The sequence below is a fragment of the Apis laboriosa genome, unplaced genomic scaffold (assembly GCF_014066325.1).
Source record: "Apis laboriosa isolate Shangri-la unplaced genomic scaffold, ASM1406632v1 scaffold1321_cov151, whole genome shotgun sequence".
Classification (NCBI taxonomy): domain Eukaryota; kingdom Metazoa; phylum Arthropoda; class Insecta; order Hymenoptera; family Apidae; genus Apis; species Apis laboriosa.
This window is the reverse complement of record NW_025221248.1, coordinates 38,684-59,006: the sequence shown is the minus strand read 5'-3', so window position 1 is coordinate 59,006 and position 20,323 is coordinate 38,684. Positions and strand designations below refer to the sequence as shown.

Genomic DNA, 20,323 nt, shown 5'->3' with positions numbered 1-20,323 from the left:
TTTATATAAAAGATTTATCTATTTATTTTCAATTTGATTTATAATTAAATATATCATATCTTAATAATTTTTATATTGCTCTTATTTTCCGACCTCTCTCTTTACCTTTACTTTTTTTTATTTTTTTTTTTTCATTTCTATTTATTCTTTCTTATCTAGCTTTAAATCATATTTTATCAATTATTATTGATTACACTGAGATTATTGGCGCGGAACACAATTGAGGCATTTCGTGTATTTTAACGATCGTTCGCACCATAATTATTTAACAACAAAATGATCGACGTTTTGGCAGTTTAATTTCTTTCTAAGATTTCAAATTCTTGAAATTGTTGGATTCTCTGAAAAATTTGCATGACAGTTTTCTAATTAATTGCCATGTTTTTGAGATCATGATAAATATATATGATCTCGTCTCTGTATCTTTATTTAATGAATTTATTTATATTATGAAGTTATTATATATAATATATTATGTTCTGATAAAAATTTGAGTGGAAAATATAAAGATTGTAATTTGCATGAAAAATCGCTAAATAATTAGCGTGATTAGTAAAAGCTTAGCTACAACTTAGCCAGCGTAATTGGCATATTTATAGCATATTCATATATCAATGATTAGTATTTTATCAATTTTTTTACCGATAGTTAATCTCATAGTTACTGAGACCAATCTCACCAACGAATATGCCATATTATCTGAGTGTGTATGTAATATATATATATATTATATTCTTCTATTTTAATACACACTACAGATCAAAGAATCGCTAAATGTCAATGTAATTGTAGCAATTAATAATTATGAATATATTAAGTAAAGTATTATATACTTACAATCGTCAATGATCGGAACTTCCTATTATTTCATCATTTTTATATTTTATCGGAATTTGATTAAATTCATTCGAATTTAATTCAAATTTTATCCAAGTCATTTCTTTCTCCTCATCTCTTTTTCATCTTTCAGTTATTATTTACTTCATTTTTTTTCACATTCTATTCTCATTTTTATTATATATGCATAAAATGTACACAAATTTCATCTTTATAGGTACTTCATTTTATCCAATTTGTGAATGATATAATTTGAAAATGGCTTTATTAATTTACGAAGTTTTACGCAGTATCATGTCATTAGGACGGTTTTCATTTAAAGAATCAAATGCAAAAAAGACATTGCTCTAAGACATTGCATATAGATACGTTATAAATACTCATAAGAGACAGCGGATAGTTGAACGAATCCAATAAAAGTAGAATGGAAACGTTCTTATATCACACTTCTGCTACATGTACGTAACAATCTACAAAATCTTTATTCCTTATCATTATTTTTTTTTTCCGAGTATTATCACGTATTTTTTCTTACGTGAAATTTTATATAATTTTTATGTTTATCGCTGTTCGTGCTTTCATATATCTATTTATTATCTATTTATCTATTTATTTACATACTTATTTAACAACTTACCTTAAGTACGCCTATTTATTTATATATTTATTCGCCTATACCACTTATCTATCCTACATAATTTATTCGGTAAATTAGTTAACTGGCAAAATAACTAGTCAACTAATTCGAACTGATCTGTAATTATGAAGGGCATAGCAAGAATTATTTACGTGACATTTGATAAAAAAGAATCGAATAAATGATTGATAATGAAAGAAACAGTAGTAATGAAGTTTGAATTAATACATTGAAAAATATATCAATAATGTATGAGATTACATGAATTTGCCACATTTCATTCAACTTATTCTTATGATGTACACATTTGATTTTTTTGAAGCACAGATAAAATGCGTGAAAGAATAAAATAAAATGATATAAAGAACTTTTTCAAAATTTTCAAAATGGAAGGAAATAACTATACTATCTTACATAATTCTAATAAAGAATCTACAATTTTATCTAATTTCGAATGAATACTTTGCATAGGAAATTGTGAATAAATTCATAAAGAACTTATCATTTTTCTTTAAAACGTAAACTTATAATCGAATAATTTTAAATCTTTTTTTTTTATATTTAAATTCATCTATTCCAAGAAAATTGCAAAAAGAATAATCGTATATATATGCATCAAGGAATGAAAATTATGTTTGGAATTTATCTTGCAAATATTTCTCGCTAATTATTTATAATTTTAATTGCAATTGCAATCGTATCTATAAGTATTGTCGTTGATTCATTTTTACGTGGATATAAGTACATAATAATGTACATGTATTCGCGTTTGACACGTTGAATATGGGACAACGTGAACTAATAATTAATATTTTTTTCTTTTTCGTTTAACTTTATGTGACCTTTCTTGACACAATTTTGTCATCTTGAATTCAATTTTAATCGATCCAATTTCATTCGATCAAGATCAAATTATGTCTGAATATATATAAATATATCTAACATTGTTTCATTGTATCTCGCAAAATGGTAGTTTGCCGGTTAGTTCTTTAGTTTGTTCTTGATCTTGACTATTAGCACCTTCGCTTTTTGGGCTACCTCCATCCTCTAAAGAGCCCCCACCACTTCCGTGGGGGCAAATTGATTGTCATCTGAGTGCCAATGTTGAAATCATCGGAGGTCGCGATGGTTTATTATCGAGAATTCTTTCAATTTCGTTCATTATGTTGGCATTTAATTTTGGAATTAGCTGAAACAATGTTTATTGTCATACGTTTTGCACAATAAAAATTCAATTTGAATTTATTTAAGAATGTATTTTATATTTTACCTGTAAACTTTGAAGACTCTCGTATAATTGATCAATGTTTGATGCACCGAGAAGAAGGCACTGAACACTTTCATTTTTTAAAGACCATGCAATAGCCAATTGTCCAAAGGAACAGCCGAGTCGTTCGGCAAGTGCACATACGTCTCGTAGCTTATCTGAATATTTTCGTGTTTCGTCATCGGCTGATTTCTCTTTCCAACCATATTCCTGCTAGAATACAAAAAAAGAATATATAAATAATATTTTTTATACATATTTATACATTATACATTATATATTACATATTTCTTTTAATGCTTAATTCTAATTATGTATTATATATCATATTTTTACATAATATAATATACATAATATTATTTTCAAATATAAATATTATGAAAATAAATGTTTATTGATATTAGTAATTATTTTAGGTTTAAAAAAATTTTCAAATATGCTTAAAATTTGTTTAAAAAATTTGTTAATTAAGAAAATTTCGTTTCAAAACTGTACTTTTTTATTATTACAAAAAACATTGTAATAAATATGTGATTTTTATTCAAAAATCTTTTTATTGTTTTTAAACTTTTGAATGGTAATATACATATATATAATTTTTTTAATATGCAAATATATATATATAAAATATAACAGATTATATTAGCTATATTAGCTAGAAGTACGTACTTCTTTATACAAAGATTGTGTTTCGTCTTCTGTCCAACTGAATGACGAATACTTGTTCTGGAAGTAAAAAATAAACGTTGCGAGAGAGAGTCGGTGGCAATAGTCATCTTTCTACATATTCTTCCATCGTCGTTAACGTGTTGTATATGTATGTATTACCTACATATATTTATTAAACCAACAGTATTCTTGTATATGTGAATTACCAATTTTTCTACATTATAAAAAAATTATCTTTTTGAACGTTACCTTATAGGAAGATCTCGAAAAAAAAGAGACACCACAATCTTCAGGCTTTGAGGAAACCATACCAATCGTTACTGTAGACCACGCCATCAAACCAACACCTAAAATAAATAATTTCTTTGGTAATTATTTGAAATAAGAAAATCCTCACTAATTTCGATGATTTTTGGATATGTTTTATCAACATTTTTAATAAATTTTTCTTTTGCATATTACCATCGATCGATTTTTAATTTTAGAAATATTTGCAAAAAAAAATTATTATTATTATTATATAATTATATTTCTTTTATCTGTATGTCCGCAGTTGCATATAAACATGTAATAACCATTTATTTTCTTATATTAATTTAATTATATAATTATATTACATTAATTTAAACACATGAAGTGAATGAAATTGTAAAAAAACCTATTTTTTCATGAATTATAATAAGTTTAAAATATTTTAAATCCAAAGCCGAATTTAAACGAATTTAAAGAATCTATAAAAAATAAAATATAAATTTTGGATGATCGCTATTATAATGATCGAAATTCTAACGATAGATACCAAAAATTGATATTCATTGTAACTTCATTCATTGTAATTTCAGAATTGAGAATTATTTTATTTGAGAATTATTTTATATTTTATTTTTGCAGTCCGCGAATTCGAAAAAAGGAATGTTTAAATTTGATATAAGATATTTTAAGGCATAACCCATAAGCAAATAGCTTTTTGACCGATCTATTTGTTATATATTTTGGATCCAATATTTATTAGGAACAATAAATAAGTGGTGATCATGCACATTCAATCACTAATGTATATATACATATGAAAAAAATTCTATGTAACAATCTTTATATTCTAATAATAATAATCTTTTTTTGTAAATATCTTGAAAAAAACGAGCGGCAACATGCAAAAGAAAAAATTGTTCAAAATCTTGTTTTTTATAATATCCAAAATCATTAAAAAATGAGAATTTCCTTATTTCGAATAATTATTATCTCTTTTAAAATTGTTATGTTAAAGTGATATATTTTCTATATATATTGAATTTATATATTTGTGAAATATTTTTGAAAGGTTGATTCTAAAAATCAAAACAAATACAAAAATTAAGATTTATTTATTAAATTATAAGCAATTTATGTTCGCATCAAATATATATATAATATATGTGAAGCGAATATATATATAATATATGTGAATGAATAAAATAGAATGAGAGTTTTATCTCTATCATTGTATCATTTTAATCAATTTTCATTTTATTTAATTTAACATAAAATTATTTAATAACTTAATAAAATTTCAATCGATATTACATACTAACTTTGTTTTGATTTTTATAATCAACATTTTTACGAATATATTAATTTTTTTATATATTATATATATTATATTTTTTATATATATTACATTATATGTATAATTGAATAAAATGGATAAATAAACATATATTTATTCCAATATAATTACCGATTTTATTATATAATTCTGGCATATAAAGTTCTGGTTTTTCTCTATAAAATAAATGATATTCGGCTTGTTCTACGATCGGTGTGACACAATTAAATTGTCGGCAATTCGTGTAAGCTTCCATAATTTCGACTGGAGTCCAACGAGATGTTCCCCAATACATTACCCATCCTTTGCTTATTATGTAATTCATAGCACGTACTATCTCTGAAAAAAATAAAAGTTAGAAATATTAATTTGCAATCATATTTTTAATTATTTAATAATATTGATATTGGTGTGTAATTGCAACGAACCTTCCATGGGACACATTGGATCTACTTTATGAATCATTACAATATCGATATATGATAATTGTAATCTGACTAAAGATGCTTGGACTGATTCGATTATATGTTTCCGTGATAATCCACGACCTTCCGCTCTATGATCAAGTTTCATAAATTATAAAATTTTACATATTTTTTAAAATATTAAATAATATTTGTTCAATTGTTCAATAATTTGACAAACTGACAAACATTTTTCATTTTTAACAGATTAATCTTTTTATATTAAATATATATAATATAATACATACATATTTAAATGTAATAATTTCTTTAGAATTTTCTATAATATAATATATTTATGATATATATTTTTAAAGAACTATTTTTAGAGATCAAAACAAATAAAAAAGTTGATATATAAAAATATAGCTTATTTATTAAATTATTTTGTTGTAACAATTGTATTTTGTTAGATGAAGCAAAACAAAAACAGATCAAATCAACTCGGTGGTATAACAAAGATAAAGCTATATTACTCTATTTCCTTGTTTTATCTAATACAAATTTAAATTATTAATAATTTAATAAATAATCATTTCTATTTTTATTTCTATTTGTTTTAATTTCTAGAATTGATCCAAATGATATTCCATAATATATTAACACTTTGTATATATCTATAACTTCAGTAATAATTTGATTAATACTTACTTCGTATTCCAATATATTTTAGTGGTAACAACGTAACTTGAACGATTCCAAGCACGACGTAATAAAATTCGTCCAAATTGAATTTCTGCTCTATGACCGCTATGGGCTTCGCTTAAATCGAACACATTTATTCCACTTTCGTAAGCTAGCGCAACTACAGCTTCTGCTGTTTCCTCATTACTGCAACTTCCCATGCCAAAAGTTGTCCATGTACCTAAAGATATAAAGCAATTTTGTTCATTCAACCGTTTTCAGTTACCGTATATGATTTAATTTTTCATTTCTAACAATTATTATGATATTTCCATGTTTTTATATACGGTTTTCATACACAGTTCAAAAATAGATTTTAAATCATTACATATACTTACTTACCTCTTTTTATTATGACTATTATATAATCCATGAATATGCTTAACTACAAAATTATAATTTATTATCTCTTACATATAACAATCAACTTTTTCTTTCATTGCTTTCTTTCCTTCATTACTCACCTAAGAAATCTATTCTTAAATCTTATACATTCATAAACATATTTGTTGTATGAATGTTATCTTAAATTAAAGCTTCAAATAGCATTTTTTATTGCATTTTCTATATACAATTTTGATATTTAATGCAGTTTCGGATACAATAACAATGATAACAACAATGACAAAAATAACAATAAATATAAAAATATAAAAATATGCATATCGTTATATTCGTTTTTTTGACATATATATATACATTTTTATTTATTTTTTATTTATTGCATGAATTTGATTAATATCTATTCAACGAATCGAGATTATATACAATTATAAACGAAATATGTATCTATATACATATAGATTGCATTTATTGACTATCATGAATTGTCGCTATTATTGATTCCAGTATAAAATTTATATCATTTCATAAAATAAATCAAATCATTATAGTTGATTTTTTATTTAGTTCTTATTCTATATTTATATTTATTATGTTATTATTTATTATTTTTATTATGTATTTATATTTTTATTTACAATAAATAATCTGATAATAATAATGATAATAATAATATAATAAAATTTCTACAATAACTATAATTGTTTGAAAAGTTCATAATATATCCTTGTTTTACTTAATCACATGCATTTTATTTAAAACAGTTGATTTGTTGAATAGATTTTAGAAGAACTACATAAAAAGCTTCATCAACAAATTCCAATATGAAAAAAAAACAAAAAAACAAACAAAAAAGAAAATAAAAATATAAACAATAGAAACAATAAAGAAAAAAGTTCAAAAAATTGCTGATAGATCATAGAAAAGCATAATTTTCGTTTTATTCTATAGTATAAAAAAATATTATTAATATATTATTGGCAAAATATTTATAGATACTATACTTTAAGAAAAAGATAGCATACATTAAGAATAAAATAGATGGATAATCACGAATTTTGTTCGTTTCTACGAAAGTGGAGGAAAACATTCAGCGTACCTAATCCAACATTGGAAACACGTAGACCGCTTTTGCCCAAGTTGCGGTAGCGAATACCTGGCGAAGGATGCTGTAAGCGTTGCGCTTGTGCGGCAATGCAGTTAGTCAGTAGCTGTTCCTTCGTTCCAGCGGTATTACTACAGTGTATACCAGAATCCACAGTACCACCACCGCCACCGCCACCGCCACCACCACCGGCACCACCACCGTTGAATTCTTCCATGCAATCTAGACTCGCTATAGGTGCACGGCAGCTGCGCGTATAAAATATATGGAGTATTAATAGAACACGATCGATAGAATACTCGATACAACCATATAAACATTTATAGATAACATTCATAGCATTTTATGAAATTTCTATCATTCATCTATGATACGCTTAAATTAAAAATTCATAGATCTATAAACATTTTTCCTTTTCATTATATATATAGTCGTTACGAATTGATTTCATATTATCTTATCGCTTTTCCCATATACCGAGAATCCAATTTCGAAAAAAAATTTTATCATAACGAAGTAGAATTCTTAGATTCGAAGATTAAATATAATATGTAATATTTACATATTATATTTATTATTATTTATTATTATCATTGTTCTTATTATATATATGCATGCATGTGTATGCATGTATATTGAAATATAAAAGATAAATAAATAAAATAGATAGATAAAATAGATAAATAATTTTAACTATAAAAATAAATATTCATTAATTCAATAATTGACAATAATTATTTTAATGATTAATTGAGATTGTTAATTTGTATTAGTTTAATTATTAATATGTAATATTTGTTTCTTATGCTTCATGACCTTTTAAATCAATTAAAATATCAATTGTTATATTTTTAATGATCATGACAATGAATCTGTTTCATGATTTTATGATTGATTTATAATATCGATATATGCGATATGCATATATACATACATATGTATATATATATACATACATATGTATATATATATACATACATATATATATATATACATACATATATATATATATATAGATGTTAATAAAGAAAAAAAATTAAGAATAAAAAATAAAGAAACAAAGAATGAAAATGAATAATAAATAAATAAGTAATAATCTATTTACGTAACTATACAGTTACAGTAGTTACATAAATAGATTACATACTATACAAATATGTATATCGTTATCGATCAAGAATTCACTCACCGATAAATAGTAGGTAGCGGATAGTAGTCATCGTCCTCCATGCTACTATTTGTATTCGCATTGTTATTCGTATCATTTCCTGCCGTGGATGCATTGCCAAGGTTACATAACATTAAACGAGACATTTCTTTATATCTTCAATATATTTGTATACGCATACACACACGTATACGTACGATGTAAACGGAAAATTTTTGAAGAGAATAAAAATTGCAAAAACGCGAAGATGAAAGATTTAATTGAGAATGATTTAATCAAACAATTTCGATTCAATTCAAATTTGATTTCGCTTATTTTTTCGAATTTAGAGACAAATATTATAAAATATCATTTCATAAATTCTATATTCATATTTGTTAACAAATTAATAAAATTCGTGAATCAATTTCCTGATTCTAATTCTAATCTTAGTCCGGCGATTAAAAGTTTTATTTTCAGAAAGAAAAGTTTTCTCACACAATTGATAAAACTTAAATATTAAAGAGATGGAATTATTGATATACGTCGAGAAGGATTATTATATCACTGAACTGAATAGAATGGAACATTGAGCGATTCAGTTCGACGAGTCAATCTATATTTTTGAATTACGATATATATATGTACATATATATATATATATATATATCGTATCGTATATATATATATCGCATTTATCGTGCGTTATGTAGGCACTAGTTTTTCTTTACTTTTAAAAAAATATTTAGGCACCACAGTAAAGAACATAAGTATATAGATATTGTTCGCGATTAATTTCATACGTGATATTGCAACATTTTGTAAAATGTCTTTCTGGTTCAATCACAATGTTGGTCAAACACTATAACACAATGAATATTTTGTTTTAAAAGATAGACGTCGTTACCTAAAAACGAACGATGGTCGATATAAGTATCGATATGTAGTACAATTGCTGGCGTGAGAAATAGGGCACAATAATTATTAACCCCAAATTGGATATTAACAATGTCACTAAAAATCCATTTATAGATTATTTTCTGGTCCAACTGGTAACTTTGAAAATCCAACAGATATAATTTTATAGAAAAAAATTGAACGATCTTAATCTTAATTTTTATAATAGTGGTATTTTAAATTCTGGTTCCATTTTTTCTTTTTTTTCTATATTTCTGTTTAGAATTCCAATTCCAACTTTTTATCACTTTTAAATTTCAATCTTGATTTTGATATCGATCTAATTATTTATCTGATTTATAATTATGAAATATATGATAATTTCAAATCAATTCTCATTGCTATTCGCAGTATAAATATAAATATTCTTCATAAAAATATTCGATGCAAATAATTATCTTTGTGATCCTTCGTTTTAATTGTTGTTTCAAATCGTACTTGCCTTTCACGATGTGTCTATCAAAATACCATTTTCTTAATGATTGCTCTTGTGTAACAATTTATGAAGATATAGATGACATATTTCTTGAAGAATAATAAAAAGAGAAAAATGTCAAAAAAATAAAAACACCGAAACGTAGAACAAAAAAATTTATGAAAATATTAGGATGCTATTGTAGAGACGGCGAGTGTTATGCCTCCTACGTGGTAAGCAACACTGCACAACTTCGATATACTGTGACTCCCTCCTTTACAGCAGCTACGAGCTACGAGCGTGCGTGCCTTTGCGTCTGTTTCGCTACGGGCATCTTCGAGACTATAATGCGCGCGTGCGCACTCGTGTACCGATTGCGCATCACTCGTGGCTTGTGCATCACGCCATGTTATCCCTACCGTTCTTCCTCGATTTCTAACAGGGGGTTGCGGTTGTTTTCAGAGCGCATGACGTTACCGTCGTCGCATTCAATGCATTCAGCGCATTCGCCGCATTTGCCGCATCGAGCCGCTTTTGGAATTATATCTCTCACTCGCTTACCATTTGTTCCATATCTCACTCATTATTTAATTCCTTATTATATTTTTATTCATCTTTTCCGACTTTGATTTCGCGCAGAATATAATTGATTCTTTGTCATCTTTCTTTTTATTTTCTTTTGCTTATTAGTTCGCTTATTCACTCAAAATTTAATGTTTCATCAATAAATTCTTATTCAATATAAATATATTTTAATTATCTTATGTTTTAGTTATGTAAATATACATAATATACAACAAATTTATTCTAAAACTTTACTAAATATATAACATACAAATGTACTATAGAAATATATAAGAAATCTAAATATATGTAAAATATCTAAATATATGTAAAATACATATTTAAAATTCATAATTGTGAACATTAATGATATAAGGATTCATTGCTAGAAATTGTAACAATAATTATTTTTGCGACACCGCATTGCGGATTTAGCGTGATGGCATGCAACTGACCCCTTTGAATAGTTTACAGTTACGTTGTTCGACCTACCAACTTAATACGCGCTCGACTTGTTGTTTAAAACAGGAGGATATCAAAGATTCATTTCTTAATATATTTGATTCTTTGTTACGTTTGTTTAACACATGTGCTATATCTGACGATTATATTTAAATATAAAGAACATTAATGTACTGCAAAAATTTATCAAATCCACACACTATAAAGATTTTGATTTTCTATATGTTTATTATATTAAAACATGTCGAAATGCTAAGATAGGCAAATGTATATTTAAAATTTATCTGTATTTTATTCGAAAAAATAAAAATGCTTTTCGAATCATTTCAATCTTCCAAAAGCATAAGGCAATTATTTATTTACTTACTTATTAAAATTCCACAACGTGTTCCGACGTGTTTCTGTTCCTTGTTGAAACGAATCTGCGCCGCATAACAGTCGTGTGCTTTTCTCAATTCACAGATCGACTCTTTTGTTGAAATCGTGCCAAAGATTTCGGAAATATTGATTACAATTTCTAACTCATAACTATATTGCAATTGTATAATTTTTTTATTTTTTTAATTTTATTTATCAATAGAATTTTCGAGTTATTGACATTTTTTTTAATAAAAATCGCAATAGGATTCAAGCGAAATAATCGATTATTTTTTTTTTTTAATAACTTATTACAGTACTTTATTAAACTTGTTAAGTTCTTAGAGATTACCTAAATATACATTCTGCGACGAATTTCAGTATACGTCAATTTTGTTTTATCAAACAACCTTGATATCAGTTCGATATGTAATTATCTTTCGTAATTTTCTTAGTTCGATAATCAATTATCATGGTGTTTCGCAACAATAACCGATTATCGAAATTTTATTTAATTACTCATACTTAATAACATACGTATCTATATTTAATGCTTGATGTACATATGTATTGTATTCTCGAAATGAAATGTAAAAGCGGCAGTCTTTTCTACGCTATCGTATATCGTATTGCATATGTATATTTACATATGATGTTTAGTACAATATACTTAATATATATATGTATTATATTTTTATTGACACATTATTCTTTGTTTCTTTATCATATTTTGCTATATTTTTTTATAATTAAATTTTTTTATCGAAATTTAAGATAGAATTATAATCTTATTTTATTTAATATTTTTAATAATATTATTATTATATTATAATCTTGTTTTTTCTAAATCCAATTATATATAATTATACTTTTCACTGTTATAAATATGTGAATATATCTTCGAAATATATATGCACAAGTGACAAACTTTTATTTATTTATTTACCAAAAAATGAAATTTCCTTCTTTTCTTTTTTCCATTTACATTTGATATTTTCTAATTGCGATAAAAATTAATATTATTCACAATAAATCAAATATCTAAACGATAGCGCAAGAGAAAGAGTTTGAGAAATGAAGATGATAAAAAAATGCTTGTTATATTTTGATCATAATGAAAAACGGATAAAGTATGAAAACCGAATGATAATGATCATGAATAAAAAACAAAAGAAAAACAAAAAAAAGTGCAAAAAAGACAAAAAATTGATGGAAATGAAACTATGAATTTAAAAGATAAAAGATATGTATAATTGGTTACTGATTATAAAGGAAAGAATATGATATGGAATAGCGAAGCCTCGAAGTAAAAGGCTGTTTCCTTGAGAAATGAGACGGGAGAAGAAATAGTTTTATATAATGTAAAACAGCATTCTTCAATTCACAATGTTGTTCGTAAGTTCAAGAGAACGTACGAAAGTCAACTAAACACCGTATCAAATATCATTAAGCAAGTCTACTTTTGATTTCAGATCATTTGACCGTCCTCTGGCACGTGGGTAAATTTACCCTGAAGAATACATTGAGTTCTATCAATGAGGCTAATATGAGGAACACAGCATACATACATAAACAAGCTCGGCCGACTTTTCTATCGAGCTGAAACTTATTTGAAGCGAAAGCGATGTAAAGTAACATTAATGTCGACAACAACGAAATAGCACTATATTCAAGACCACCAGAATTTATACTGATATAATGTTTTCCTGGTTGTGTTGGTGAAAATGAAGATTTGATTAACCATGGTAAACCCAAACACAATAATATATCGAAAGTATTCGATCCTATCGAGTTGCTAATACCCATTGAACCATGTCCTGAAACAAAATAAATGGAAAAAATTTAATGTAAGAAGTTTCATTATTTTTATATATTTTTTTTTTTTGATACTATTGTAGAATACTAATAATGAATTATCTTTTTCTCATATTCGCACATATTCACTTTACCTTGTTTTGCTACTATTACGCTTGATACAGCCTCTGGCACGCTAGTACCGGCAGCGAGAAAAGTAATACCCATAACGGAATCTGGTATTTTTAGAGTGTCTCCTGAAACAAAAATTATAATTTTTTCTTTTCTTGCATTTTTTCTTTTAGCTTTTCTTTAATTAAAAAAAATTAATTTTTTTTTGTTTTTTTTTTTTTATTTAATATCACTTTTTTTATTACCAATTATAGTGATCATCCATGCGACCACATAACTTAAGGATCCAATCCAAATAATGCACATAAGGAATGTTATCGGAAACCAATTCTTGAATCGTGGTTTTTCGCAATCTGGTATTGTACACATAAAAATCAAATGAATCGGCCAAGTCATAATCCATGCTGTTTTTCTTATCCATCCAGCTCTTGCTGGCCATACCAATAATTCGTATTCATAATCTGAAATAAAAGAATAAAAGAATGCAATTATTTTATTTTTTTCTTTCTTTTTTCTTTTTCCTATTTTAACGTCATCTTCGATTTTTTTTATTTTTCTTTTGTATTCTTTCATTTTCTAACCTTCCCTTTCCCTCTTCCTTCTTATGTTATTATTCATTTTCTCTTCTCAAAAGGCAATATTGAAAAAATTTAAATATTATATATAACAACTATTACTTTGTTTAAATTAAGAAATAATAAATTTTTACAATTAAATTTCTATTATATACTTACTAGGATCAGGATTTTCTTCTTGTGTTTTTGTACCTCCATTTTGTAATGGTACATCTATATGTTCGACTTGTTCACCGGTCTGTAATTTGTCAGATCTAGCCATGTGAATTTCTGTACTGTCTTCTAGAAAGATTAGCACATTATATTGTATACTTTCTATAGTATTGAAATGAAAAAGTGAAAGGAAAATTGTAATTTGATAAAATATCGATAAAATTCGATAAATATATATATATATATATATATGTACACAAATGTTAATATATTCGTAGAATACTTTTGAAGAATCGATTTTAGAGATAAAAATAAGAATAAAAGATGTTACGTAAAATGTCAGTTAAAATTTATTTATTAAATTATAAATAATTTAAATTTGTATTAGATAAAAGCGAAGTAAAGATAGATTAAGATGAAAATGTAAGAGATAGAATTGTATTATTCTATCTTGTATCATTTTGTATCAACGAAAATTTTAATTGCTTAATAACTTAATAAATAAACTTCAACCGATATTTTTATATATTAACTTTTGTATTTATTTTTATCGATCTTTAATTCTTTCTAATATATTAATATCTTATATTTACATATATACATATATCTTATATACATTCTATGTATATAAAGATATATATAAATAACATATATACTATATATTTATGAATTTATATTTATAAAATACATATACATATAATACATGTATATGCGTATACATATATATTAAAATAAAATAATCGATTCTAATTGTAAGATTAAAACATTATTAATAATATGATTCTCTATTAATACTTAAATCTATTCGAAGAAAATATTTATCATTTAAAATTTATTCGCTTCATTGCGTTTCAAAAACAATACAACTCTTACCTGTCGCATGTCGATGATCATCCGAGGATCGGTCAGCGTTATGCGTACGAAATCGTGTGCATCGCTGGAATGATTTATCCCAATACATAACAGCGATGTATACGATGTACAATAATACTAGCGTTAAGGCTTCGTACCATTCTACTCGCTCATCGTGTATAATACATATTAGAATAGCGACTGTAACACCATAGGCAAGACAATCTCTGCTAACTGGCCACCAGTCTAAAGGAACTACCTGTATATATTTAATTAATATATATAAATTTAATTAATATATATAATATCTATAATTTTATTTATAATATAATACATATATATGCTGTATTAATATTAAACTTATTTTAATTAAATAATAAAATTTCATGGAATGATTTGTTATTGTTCAGATTATTAGACTTCAACTTACCATACCCGCACCAATACCACAACAAGCTGGTACTGCGAGGATATTGAATACAGCCGAGCCTACTATTGTTCCGACACCGATGTCACCTTCGGTGATAAATGTACCGATTGCATTTACGAACAGTTCCGGTGCCGACGTTGCTGCAGCCATAAAAGTAGCACCTGCTACGTCCTTCGACATCGAAAGTGCTGAAATTGAAATTTCAAAGCATTAAGAAGCATTGAAAAATTTGAATTATTCGTTATTTGTTTATCTAATAAACAGTTTAGATTGAATAATTGCTTTTGCTAATTGTTCTTACCATGACATATCTTTTCTACGGCGGGAACAAAAAACTTGTCGCAAACTACTGCTAACGCGATAAACAGGTAAAGCGAAACGATTACGTGCACTACGACAGCTCCTCCTTGCCTTTGCTTCTCATCGAAAAGATCGTGTGGAAAGTCTTCTATTGCTGCAGGTGTACAATTTGTACCTAAAATGTGAAAAATTTTTAACATTTATGTATATACATATACCGTTAAAATTAAATTAAATGAATAGCTGTGAATCGAAAAAATAAATATCTAATTCCAATCAATCAAAATCATCACCAATTGAATAATTCATCATGAATTACTAATTTTTTTATTTTTCTTAGTTTCTGTTTCTCATCAATTTTTGTTCTACTTTCATTTATTTTTTTCTTTACTGTATCGAAGAAGGAGAATATAAAATATCGCAAGAAAGAGAAGGATGGTGGATAGAATTCTTGCATATCACATATTTTATTTTTAAGATTATCTGAATTATATTTCGCTTGATTGATTCATTCAATTACTTAATAAATTTTTGTCATTCAAGAAAACATTTTATTGGACGCTTTATTGCAATATCAAATAAAATTTAAAAGTTATTCTCGATAAATCGATATTGTTTGTCTATATTCTATCTGTATACAATTTTGTCAAATCTATTACATAAGTTTCAAAGACCTTGCAAACTTTATATACATATAACACACTTGAATACAATATCAAGTACTCGCTTTGTTCTGATTATGAATTTATATAATTAGTTGCATTCGCTTTAATAAAATTATGAAGATCAAATATAATTAGTTCATCGATCTTTATTGTTTTTCTATTGAATTTATTTCTTAAAAAATTTTTATTCCGAGAAATAGAAATTATTATGATGTAACGACTATAATGATAATAATCGTATATAACAAAAATAAACAATTGCCACGTTTATTGAATACAAAATATATTGTATATATAGTGAAATAAATATACATATGTAATATAATTCTGTATCATTGCGAATTATTCTTATAAATCTTCGATTTTTTTTTAATTTTTATCTTATTTTAATTCATTTCGAAACGAGATAATAACTTAAATAAATAAATAAATAAAATAAAGAATACGATGTATCTTATAATTATATATATAATAATAGAATGTATACTATCTTACATATTTTTCTATTATTATATTTTATAATATTGAAATATAGTTAAAACAAAACTAATAAAAATATATAGAACTCAAATCATCACTCATGTCAAAATTTACCAAGAGTTTGCTTCTTGGCTACACGAAGAATTCAATGAAAATCATTTTCATCCATACTTATAGGTATCTAATTCTCAACATATATATATATATATATTGAAAATATGTGTAAACTTATATATAAATACATGTATGTATATAAAATTATAGAGATTATACGTAGATTTTGCATAGATTCTATTAATTATATAAGAATTTTAGATAATACGTAATTATAATATATAATAATATGTAATTAATAAAGCGATTGAAAAAATGGAATATATGAACATAAACATGATTTGTATTTTTACTGGTAATAATAAAAAAATCATTTAATATGGTAAACAAATCAATGAACATTGTATTATGTCCAAATTAGTAACAAATATTTTCAGAATCTTTTATTTTAAATTGTAAGAAATTAGTTGCATTTAAATTCCATGTTTTCATTAAATTTTTTCTTTTAAGAGATATTAATATCAATTGCTTGTTAATCGTTATTAACTAAAGTCATTGTAAATACATTCTTTTGATAGATTTCATATATTGAAACTTATATATATTCAAAAGTTACATAAAAGATAACATAAGATATTAAGATATTTATATAATAATCTTTTTAAAATAAAACTGTCAAATTATATATTATTGTTTCTTCAATTGTATTGGTTTTTATTACCTTTATTAATTTATTAAATTAAATTAAAAATAATATAAAAATTTAATTAATGTATAACTATGTATAGCTATCTATCATAATTATTAAAAATTAGATTTGACTCGAAAAATATTATTCCATAATTGGTATATACGTGAAAGACCTTGTTTCTTCACCTTCGTTCTTAGATCTTAGTAATTCTTCTCCTATGACTTCTTACAGCCGATGTAATGAAGAAAATGATGCACGTATTGGTGTCTTGTACAGGTTACACAGCTGTATAGTTGATGTGACTTCCTACCGATTAAGCAACCTAAAGAAGTTAAATTGCTCTCATTCAAGTTGGCAGAGGAGATGCCATTCATGTCTAATGTACGTCGTATAAACTAGACGTGGCTTGACCATTCGATGTCGAACCATTTTGTCTCATTGGAAACAAACGATGATCATCGACTCGATCATCAATCATTAAACGTTGATTCTCAATCAACAATCTTTTGATTTTTCTTTGAATAGAGCATACTTCTTTTAAAAGATATTAAAGTTTTGTTATATATTGTGTGTTTTTATTATTAATAAAGTTTATCGTATGATGCGATATAATAGCGTGTTTAATTTATCTCTCTTTGCTTTTCTGTAATTAATGTTTTTTTATTATTATTTATTCAATATTATATATGCACTTTTATTTCTTCATTTTTGAATATTTGCATTTCAACTATTTGATATATATTTCTTTCAATGTATTTATTTATAAATCATTTAAAGAGAGGAAAAAGAATTTTTATTACAAAAATTTTAGTGAATTCTAAATATTAACATTTAAAATTTCTTGAATTCTGAATTTTAGAGCATTATGAACAACGTCGCTCATTTTTTCGAATTCGTTTCTTTATTCATTTCCTCTTGAATATGCTCTTAAAAATTGTACTAATACTAACATTATACATGATTATACATGTATTTTAACAAAAAACATATTTAAATGAAAAAATAATAATAATTAATGATAATACAAAAATATGTAGAACATGCAAATATTATATATATCCATGTTAAAGCAAATTATATTATGACACAAATAAATCAAGTTTTTTAATGTATCATTAGAACACATTTAAAGAAATGATTTATTAAGTTATTGTACGAAAGAATTTTAAAAAATTTATATTTTTATATATAATACACATATATAAAAATGTCATGCAATATAAAAAATGAAATATAAAATTAAAGTTAAATTAATAAAAAGAATAGTAAAGTAAAGAACAGTAAAAAGAGTTAAAGAGAAGAATATAAGAAAAAAAAAGAAAGAGAAAGAGAAAAAGAAAGCGGGGATATGGGCAAAGAACAAGATTGCTCGCCAATTAAATCGCTTTGTAAATTTTTGAATATGTCTATAGCATGTCACGATTTTCTTGTCAAAATAATGATCACAAAAGAAAAATAATGAATATAATTTAATTTATAAGAATAAATATTTTACTTTACGCGATATTATGCTTTGATAAATCTTCTATATAAAATTATTTTCAATCAATGTATATTGCTCTGTGTTTACTTCTTTATAATAATCATTAAAAACTAAATCACATGTATTATTGCACAATATGCAGCACCGCACGATCACATCTGTAGATAGAAAAATTAATTTAATTTAAAATGCACTCTTTGCAATGTTTCTCTAGATTTCTTTCTTGCATTGTCATTCGTTTCCTTCCTGTTTCTTTCTTCTTCTCTGCCTCATTTTCCACCCCATACTTATCCTCTTTCATCTCGCTTTTCCTTATGATGCATATTCTTCTACTCTTTCCTCTGTTGTTATTGCTGCTGCTAATGCTGATGCTAACCATCCTGCTGTCCCTCCTCCTTCTTTTTCTCCTCCTTCTCCTCGTCTTCCTCCACCTCCTTCTGCTCCTTCTCTTCCTACGACTCCTCCACCTTGTTCGATACTTTAATTTCAATTCTTTAATATTATTCCATTCTATTTTTCACCATCAATGAAGCACAACCCATCACTCTAATTATCTTTATATTAATCAAATTTGTCGTACCATAAAAAAACATTTTTTTTGCAATAATATTCAAAATATATTTTAACGAACCTCCTCCTAAGTCAGACGTATCCATGTTGTCAATCCCGTTGTCACACATATACTACATTAACAACTACTCCGAAGTCCGGCAGCGTTTGTTAGAATCGCCCCTCCCTCTAACTCTTCTCATCTCTCGCGCATCGCGCCCGCTGAATCGTGCCGCGGTCAAAATGCGAAATTGTCATTACACTAATCGTCGTTATAGCTTCCTTGAAAATTGAACGTCGTATCGTATATGTTATATTCTATTCCGACAATCAACTATTTTGCTTTACTTAATTCTTTCAATTTTCTTTTCAATTGTTTTAATAACCATGAATTTCTTTTTATTTGATTATTTTCAAAGAAACATATAATAATATAATAAATAATATATACAAATGTTACTATAAGATATATAACATATATAATGAATAAAGGAAATAATAAATTATAAAAATAGAAGAAAAAATTTAAAATTATTTATTATTTATAATTAGAAGAAATAACTCTGTTGTAAAACAACAAACAAATAAACAATTTAAAAAATAGGTATTGTTATTTTTATATTCTATATATAGAATAAAATTATACATATATAAATTATATATAATTATATAT

At 25.3% G+C, this 20,323-nt stretch overlaps 2 protein-coding genes across 7 annotated transcripts; both read right to left on the bottom strand.

Moving 5' to 3' along the window:
* LOC122720708 (voltage-gated potassium channel subunit beta-2) lies at nt 1-9,088 on the bottom strand. 4 transcript variants are annotated; one of them, XR_006347801.1, is made up of 10 exons: nt 8,780-9,088; nt 7,585-7,838; nt 6,111-6,324; nt 5,424-5,551; nt 5,128-5,334; nt 3,660-3,757; nt 3,411-3,467; nt 2,745-2,954; nt 838-2,663; nt 1-770 (listed from the first exon to the last, which is right to left on the bottom strand). XR_006347801.1 is itself a non-coding variant. In XM_043947589.1 (9 exons), the coding sequence occupies exons 1-9, from the start codon at nt 8,902-8,904 to the stop codon at nt 2,562-2,564; spliced, it is 1,395 nt and encodes a 464-aa protein (XP_043803524.1). In that variant the 5' UTR covers nt 8,905-9,088; the 3' UTR covers nt 1-2,561. The 4 variants fall into 4 exon arrangements, 2 of the variants coding, with proteins under 2 accessions (XP_043803524.1, XP_043803526.1); XR_006347802.1 differs by having other exon boundaries at nt 1-752; XM_043947589.1 differs by having other exon boundaries at nt 1-2,663.
* Nucleotides 9,089-12,532: 3,444 nt separating this feature from the next.
* On the bottom strand, nt 12,533-19,807 carry LOC122720672 (sodium/potassium/calcium exchanger 3). 3 transcript variants are annotated; one of them, XM_043947500.1, is made up of 9 exons: nt 19,478-19,609; nt 17,804-17,940; nt 15,730-15,903; nt 15,429-15,616; nt 15,020-15,257; nt 14,153-14,275; nt 13,664-13,879; nt 13,442-13,543; nt 12,533-13,309 (listed from the first exon to the last, which is right to left on the bottom strand). In XM_043947500.1, exons 4-9 carry the CDS (start codon nt 15,606-15,608, stop codon nt 12,966-12,968), a joined length of 1,203 nt encoding a protein of 400 aa, XP_043803435.1. In that variant the 5' UTR covers nt 15,609-15,616; nt 15,730-15,903; nt 17,804-17,940; nt 19,478-19,609; the 3' UTR covers nt 12,533-12,965. The 3 variants fall into 3 exon arrangements, with proteins under 3 accessions (XP_043803435.1, XP_043803433.1, XP_043803434.1); XM_043947498.1 differs by lacking the exons at nt 17,804-17,940; nt 19,478-19,609 and adding an exon at nt 19,733-19,807; XM_043947499.1 differs by lacking the exons at nt 17,804-17,940; nt 19,478-19,609 and adding an exon at nt 19,733-19,807 and having other exon boundaries at nt 14,153-14,272.
* Between the last annotated feature and the right edge of the window lie 516 nt (nt 19,808-20,323).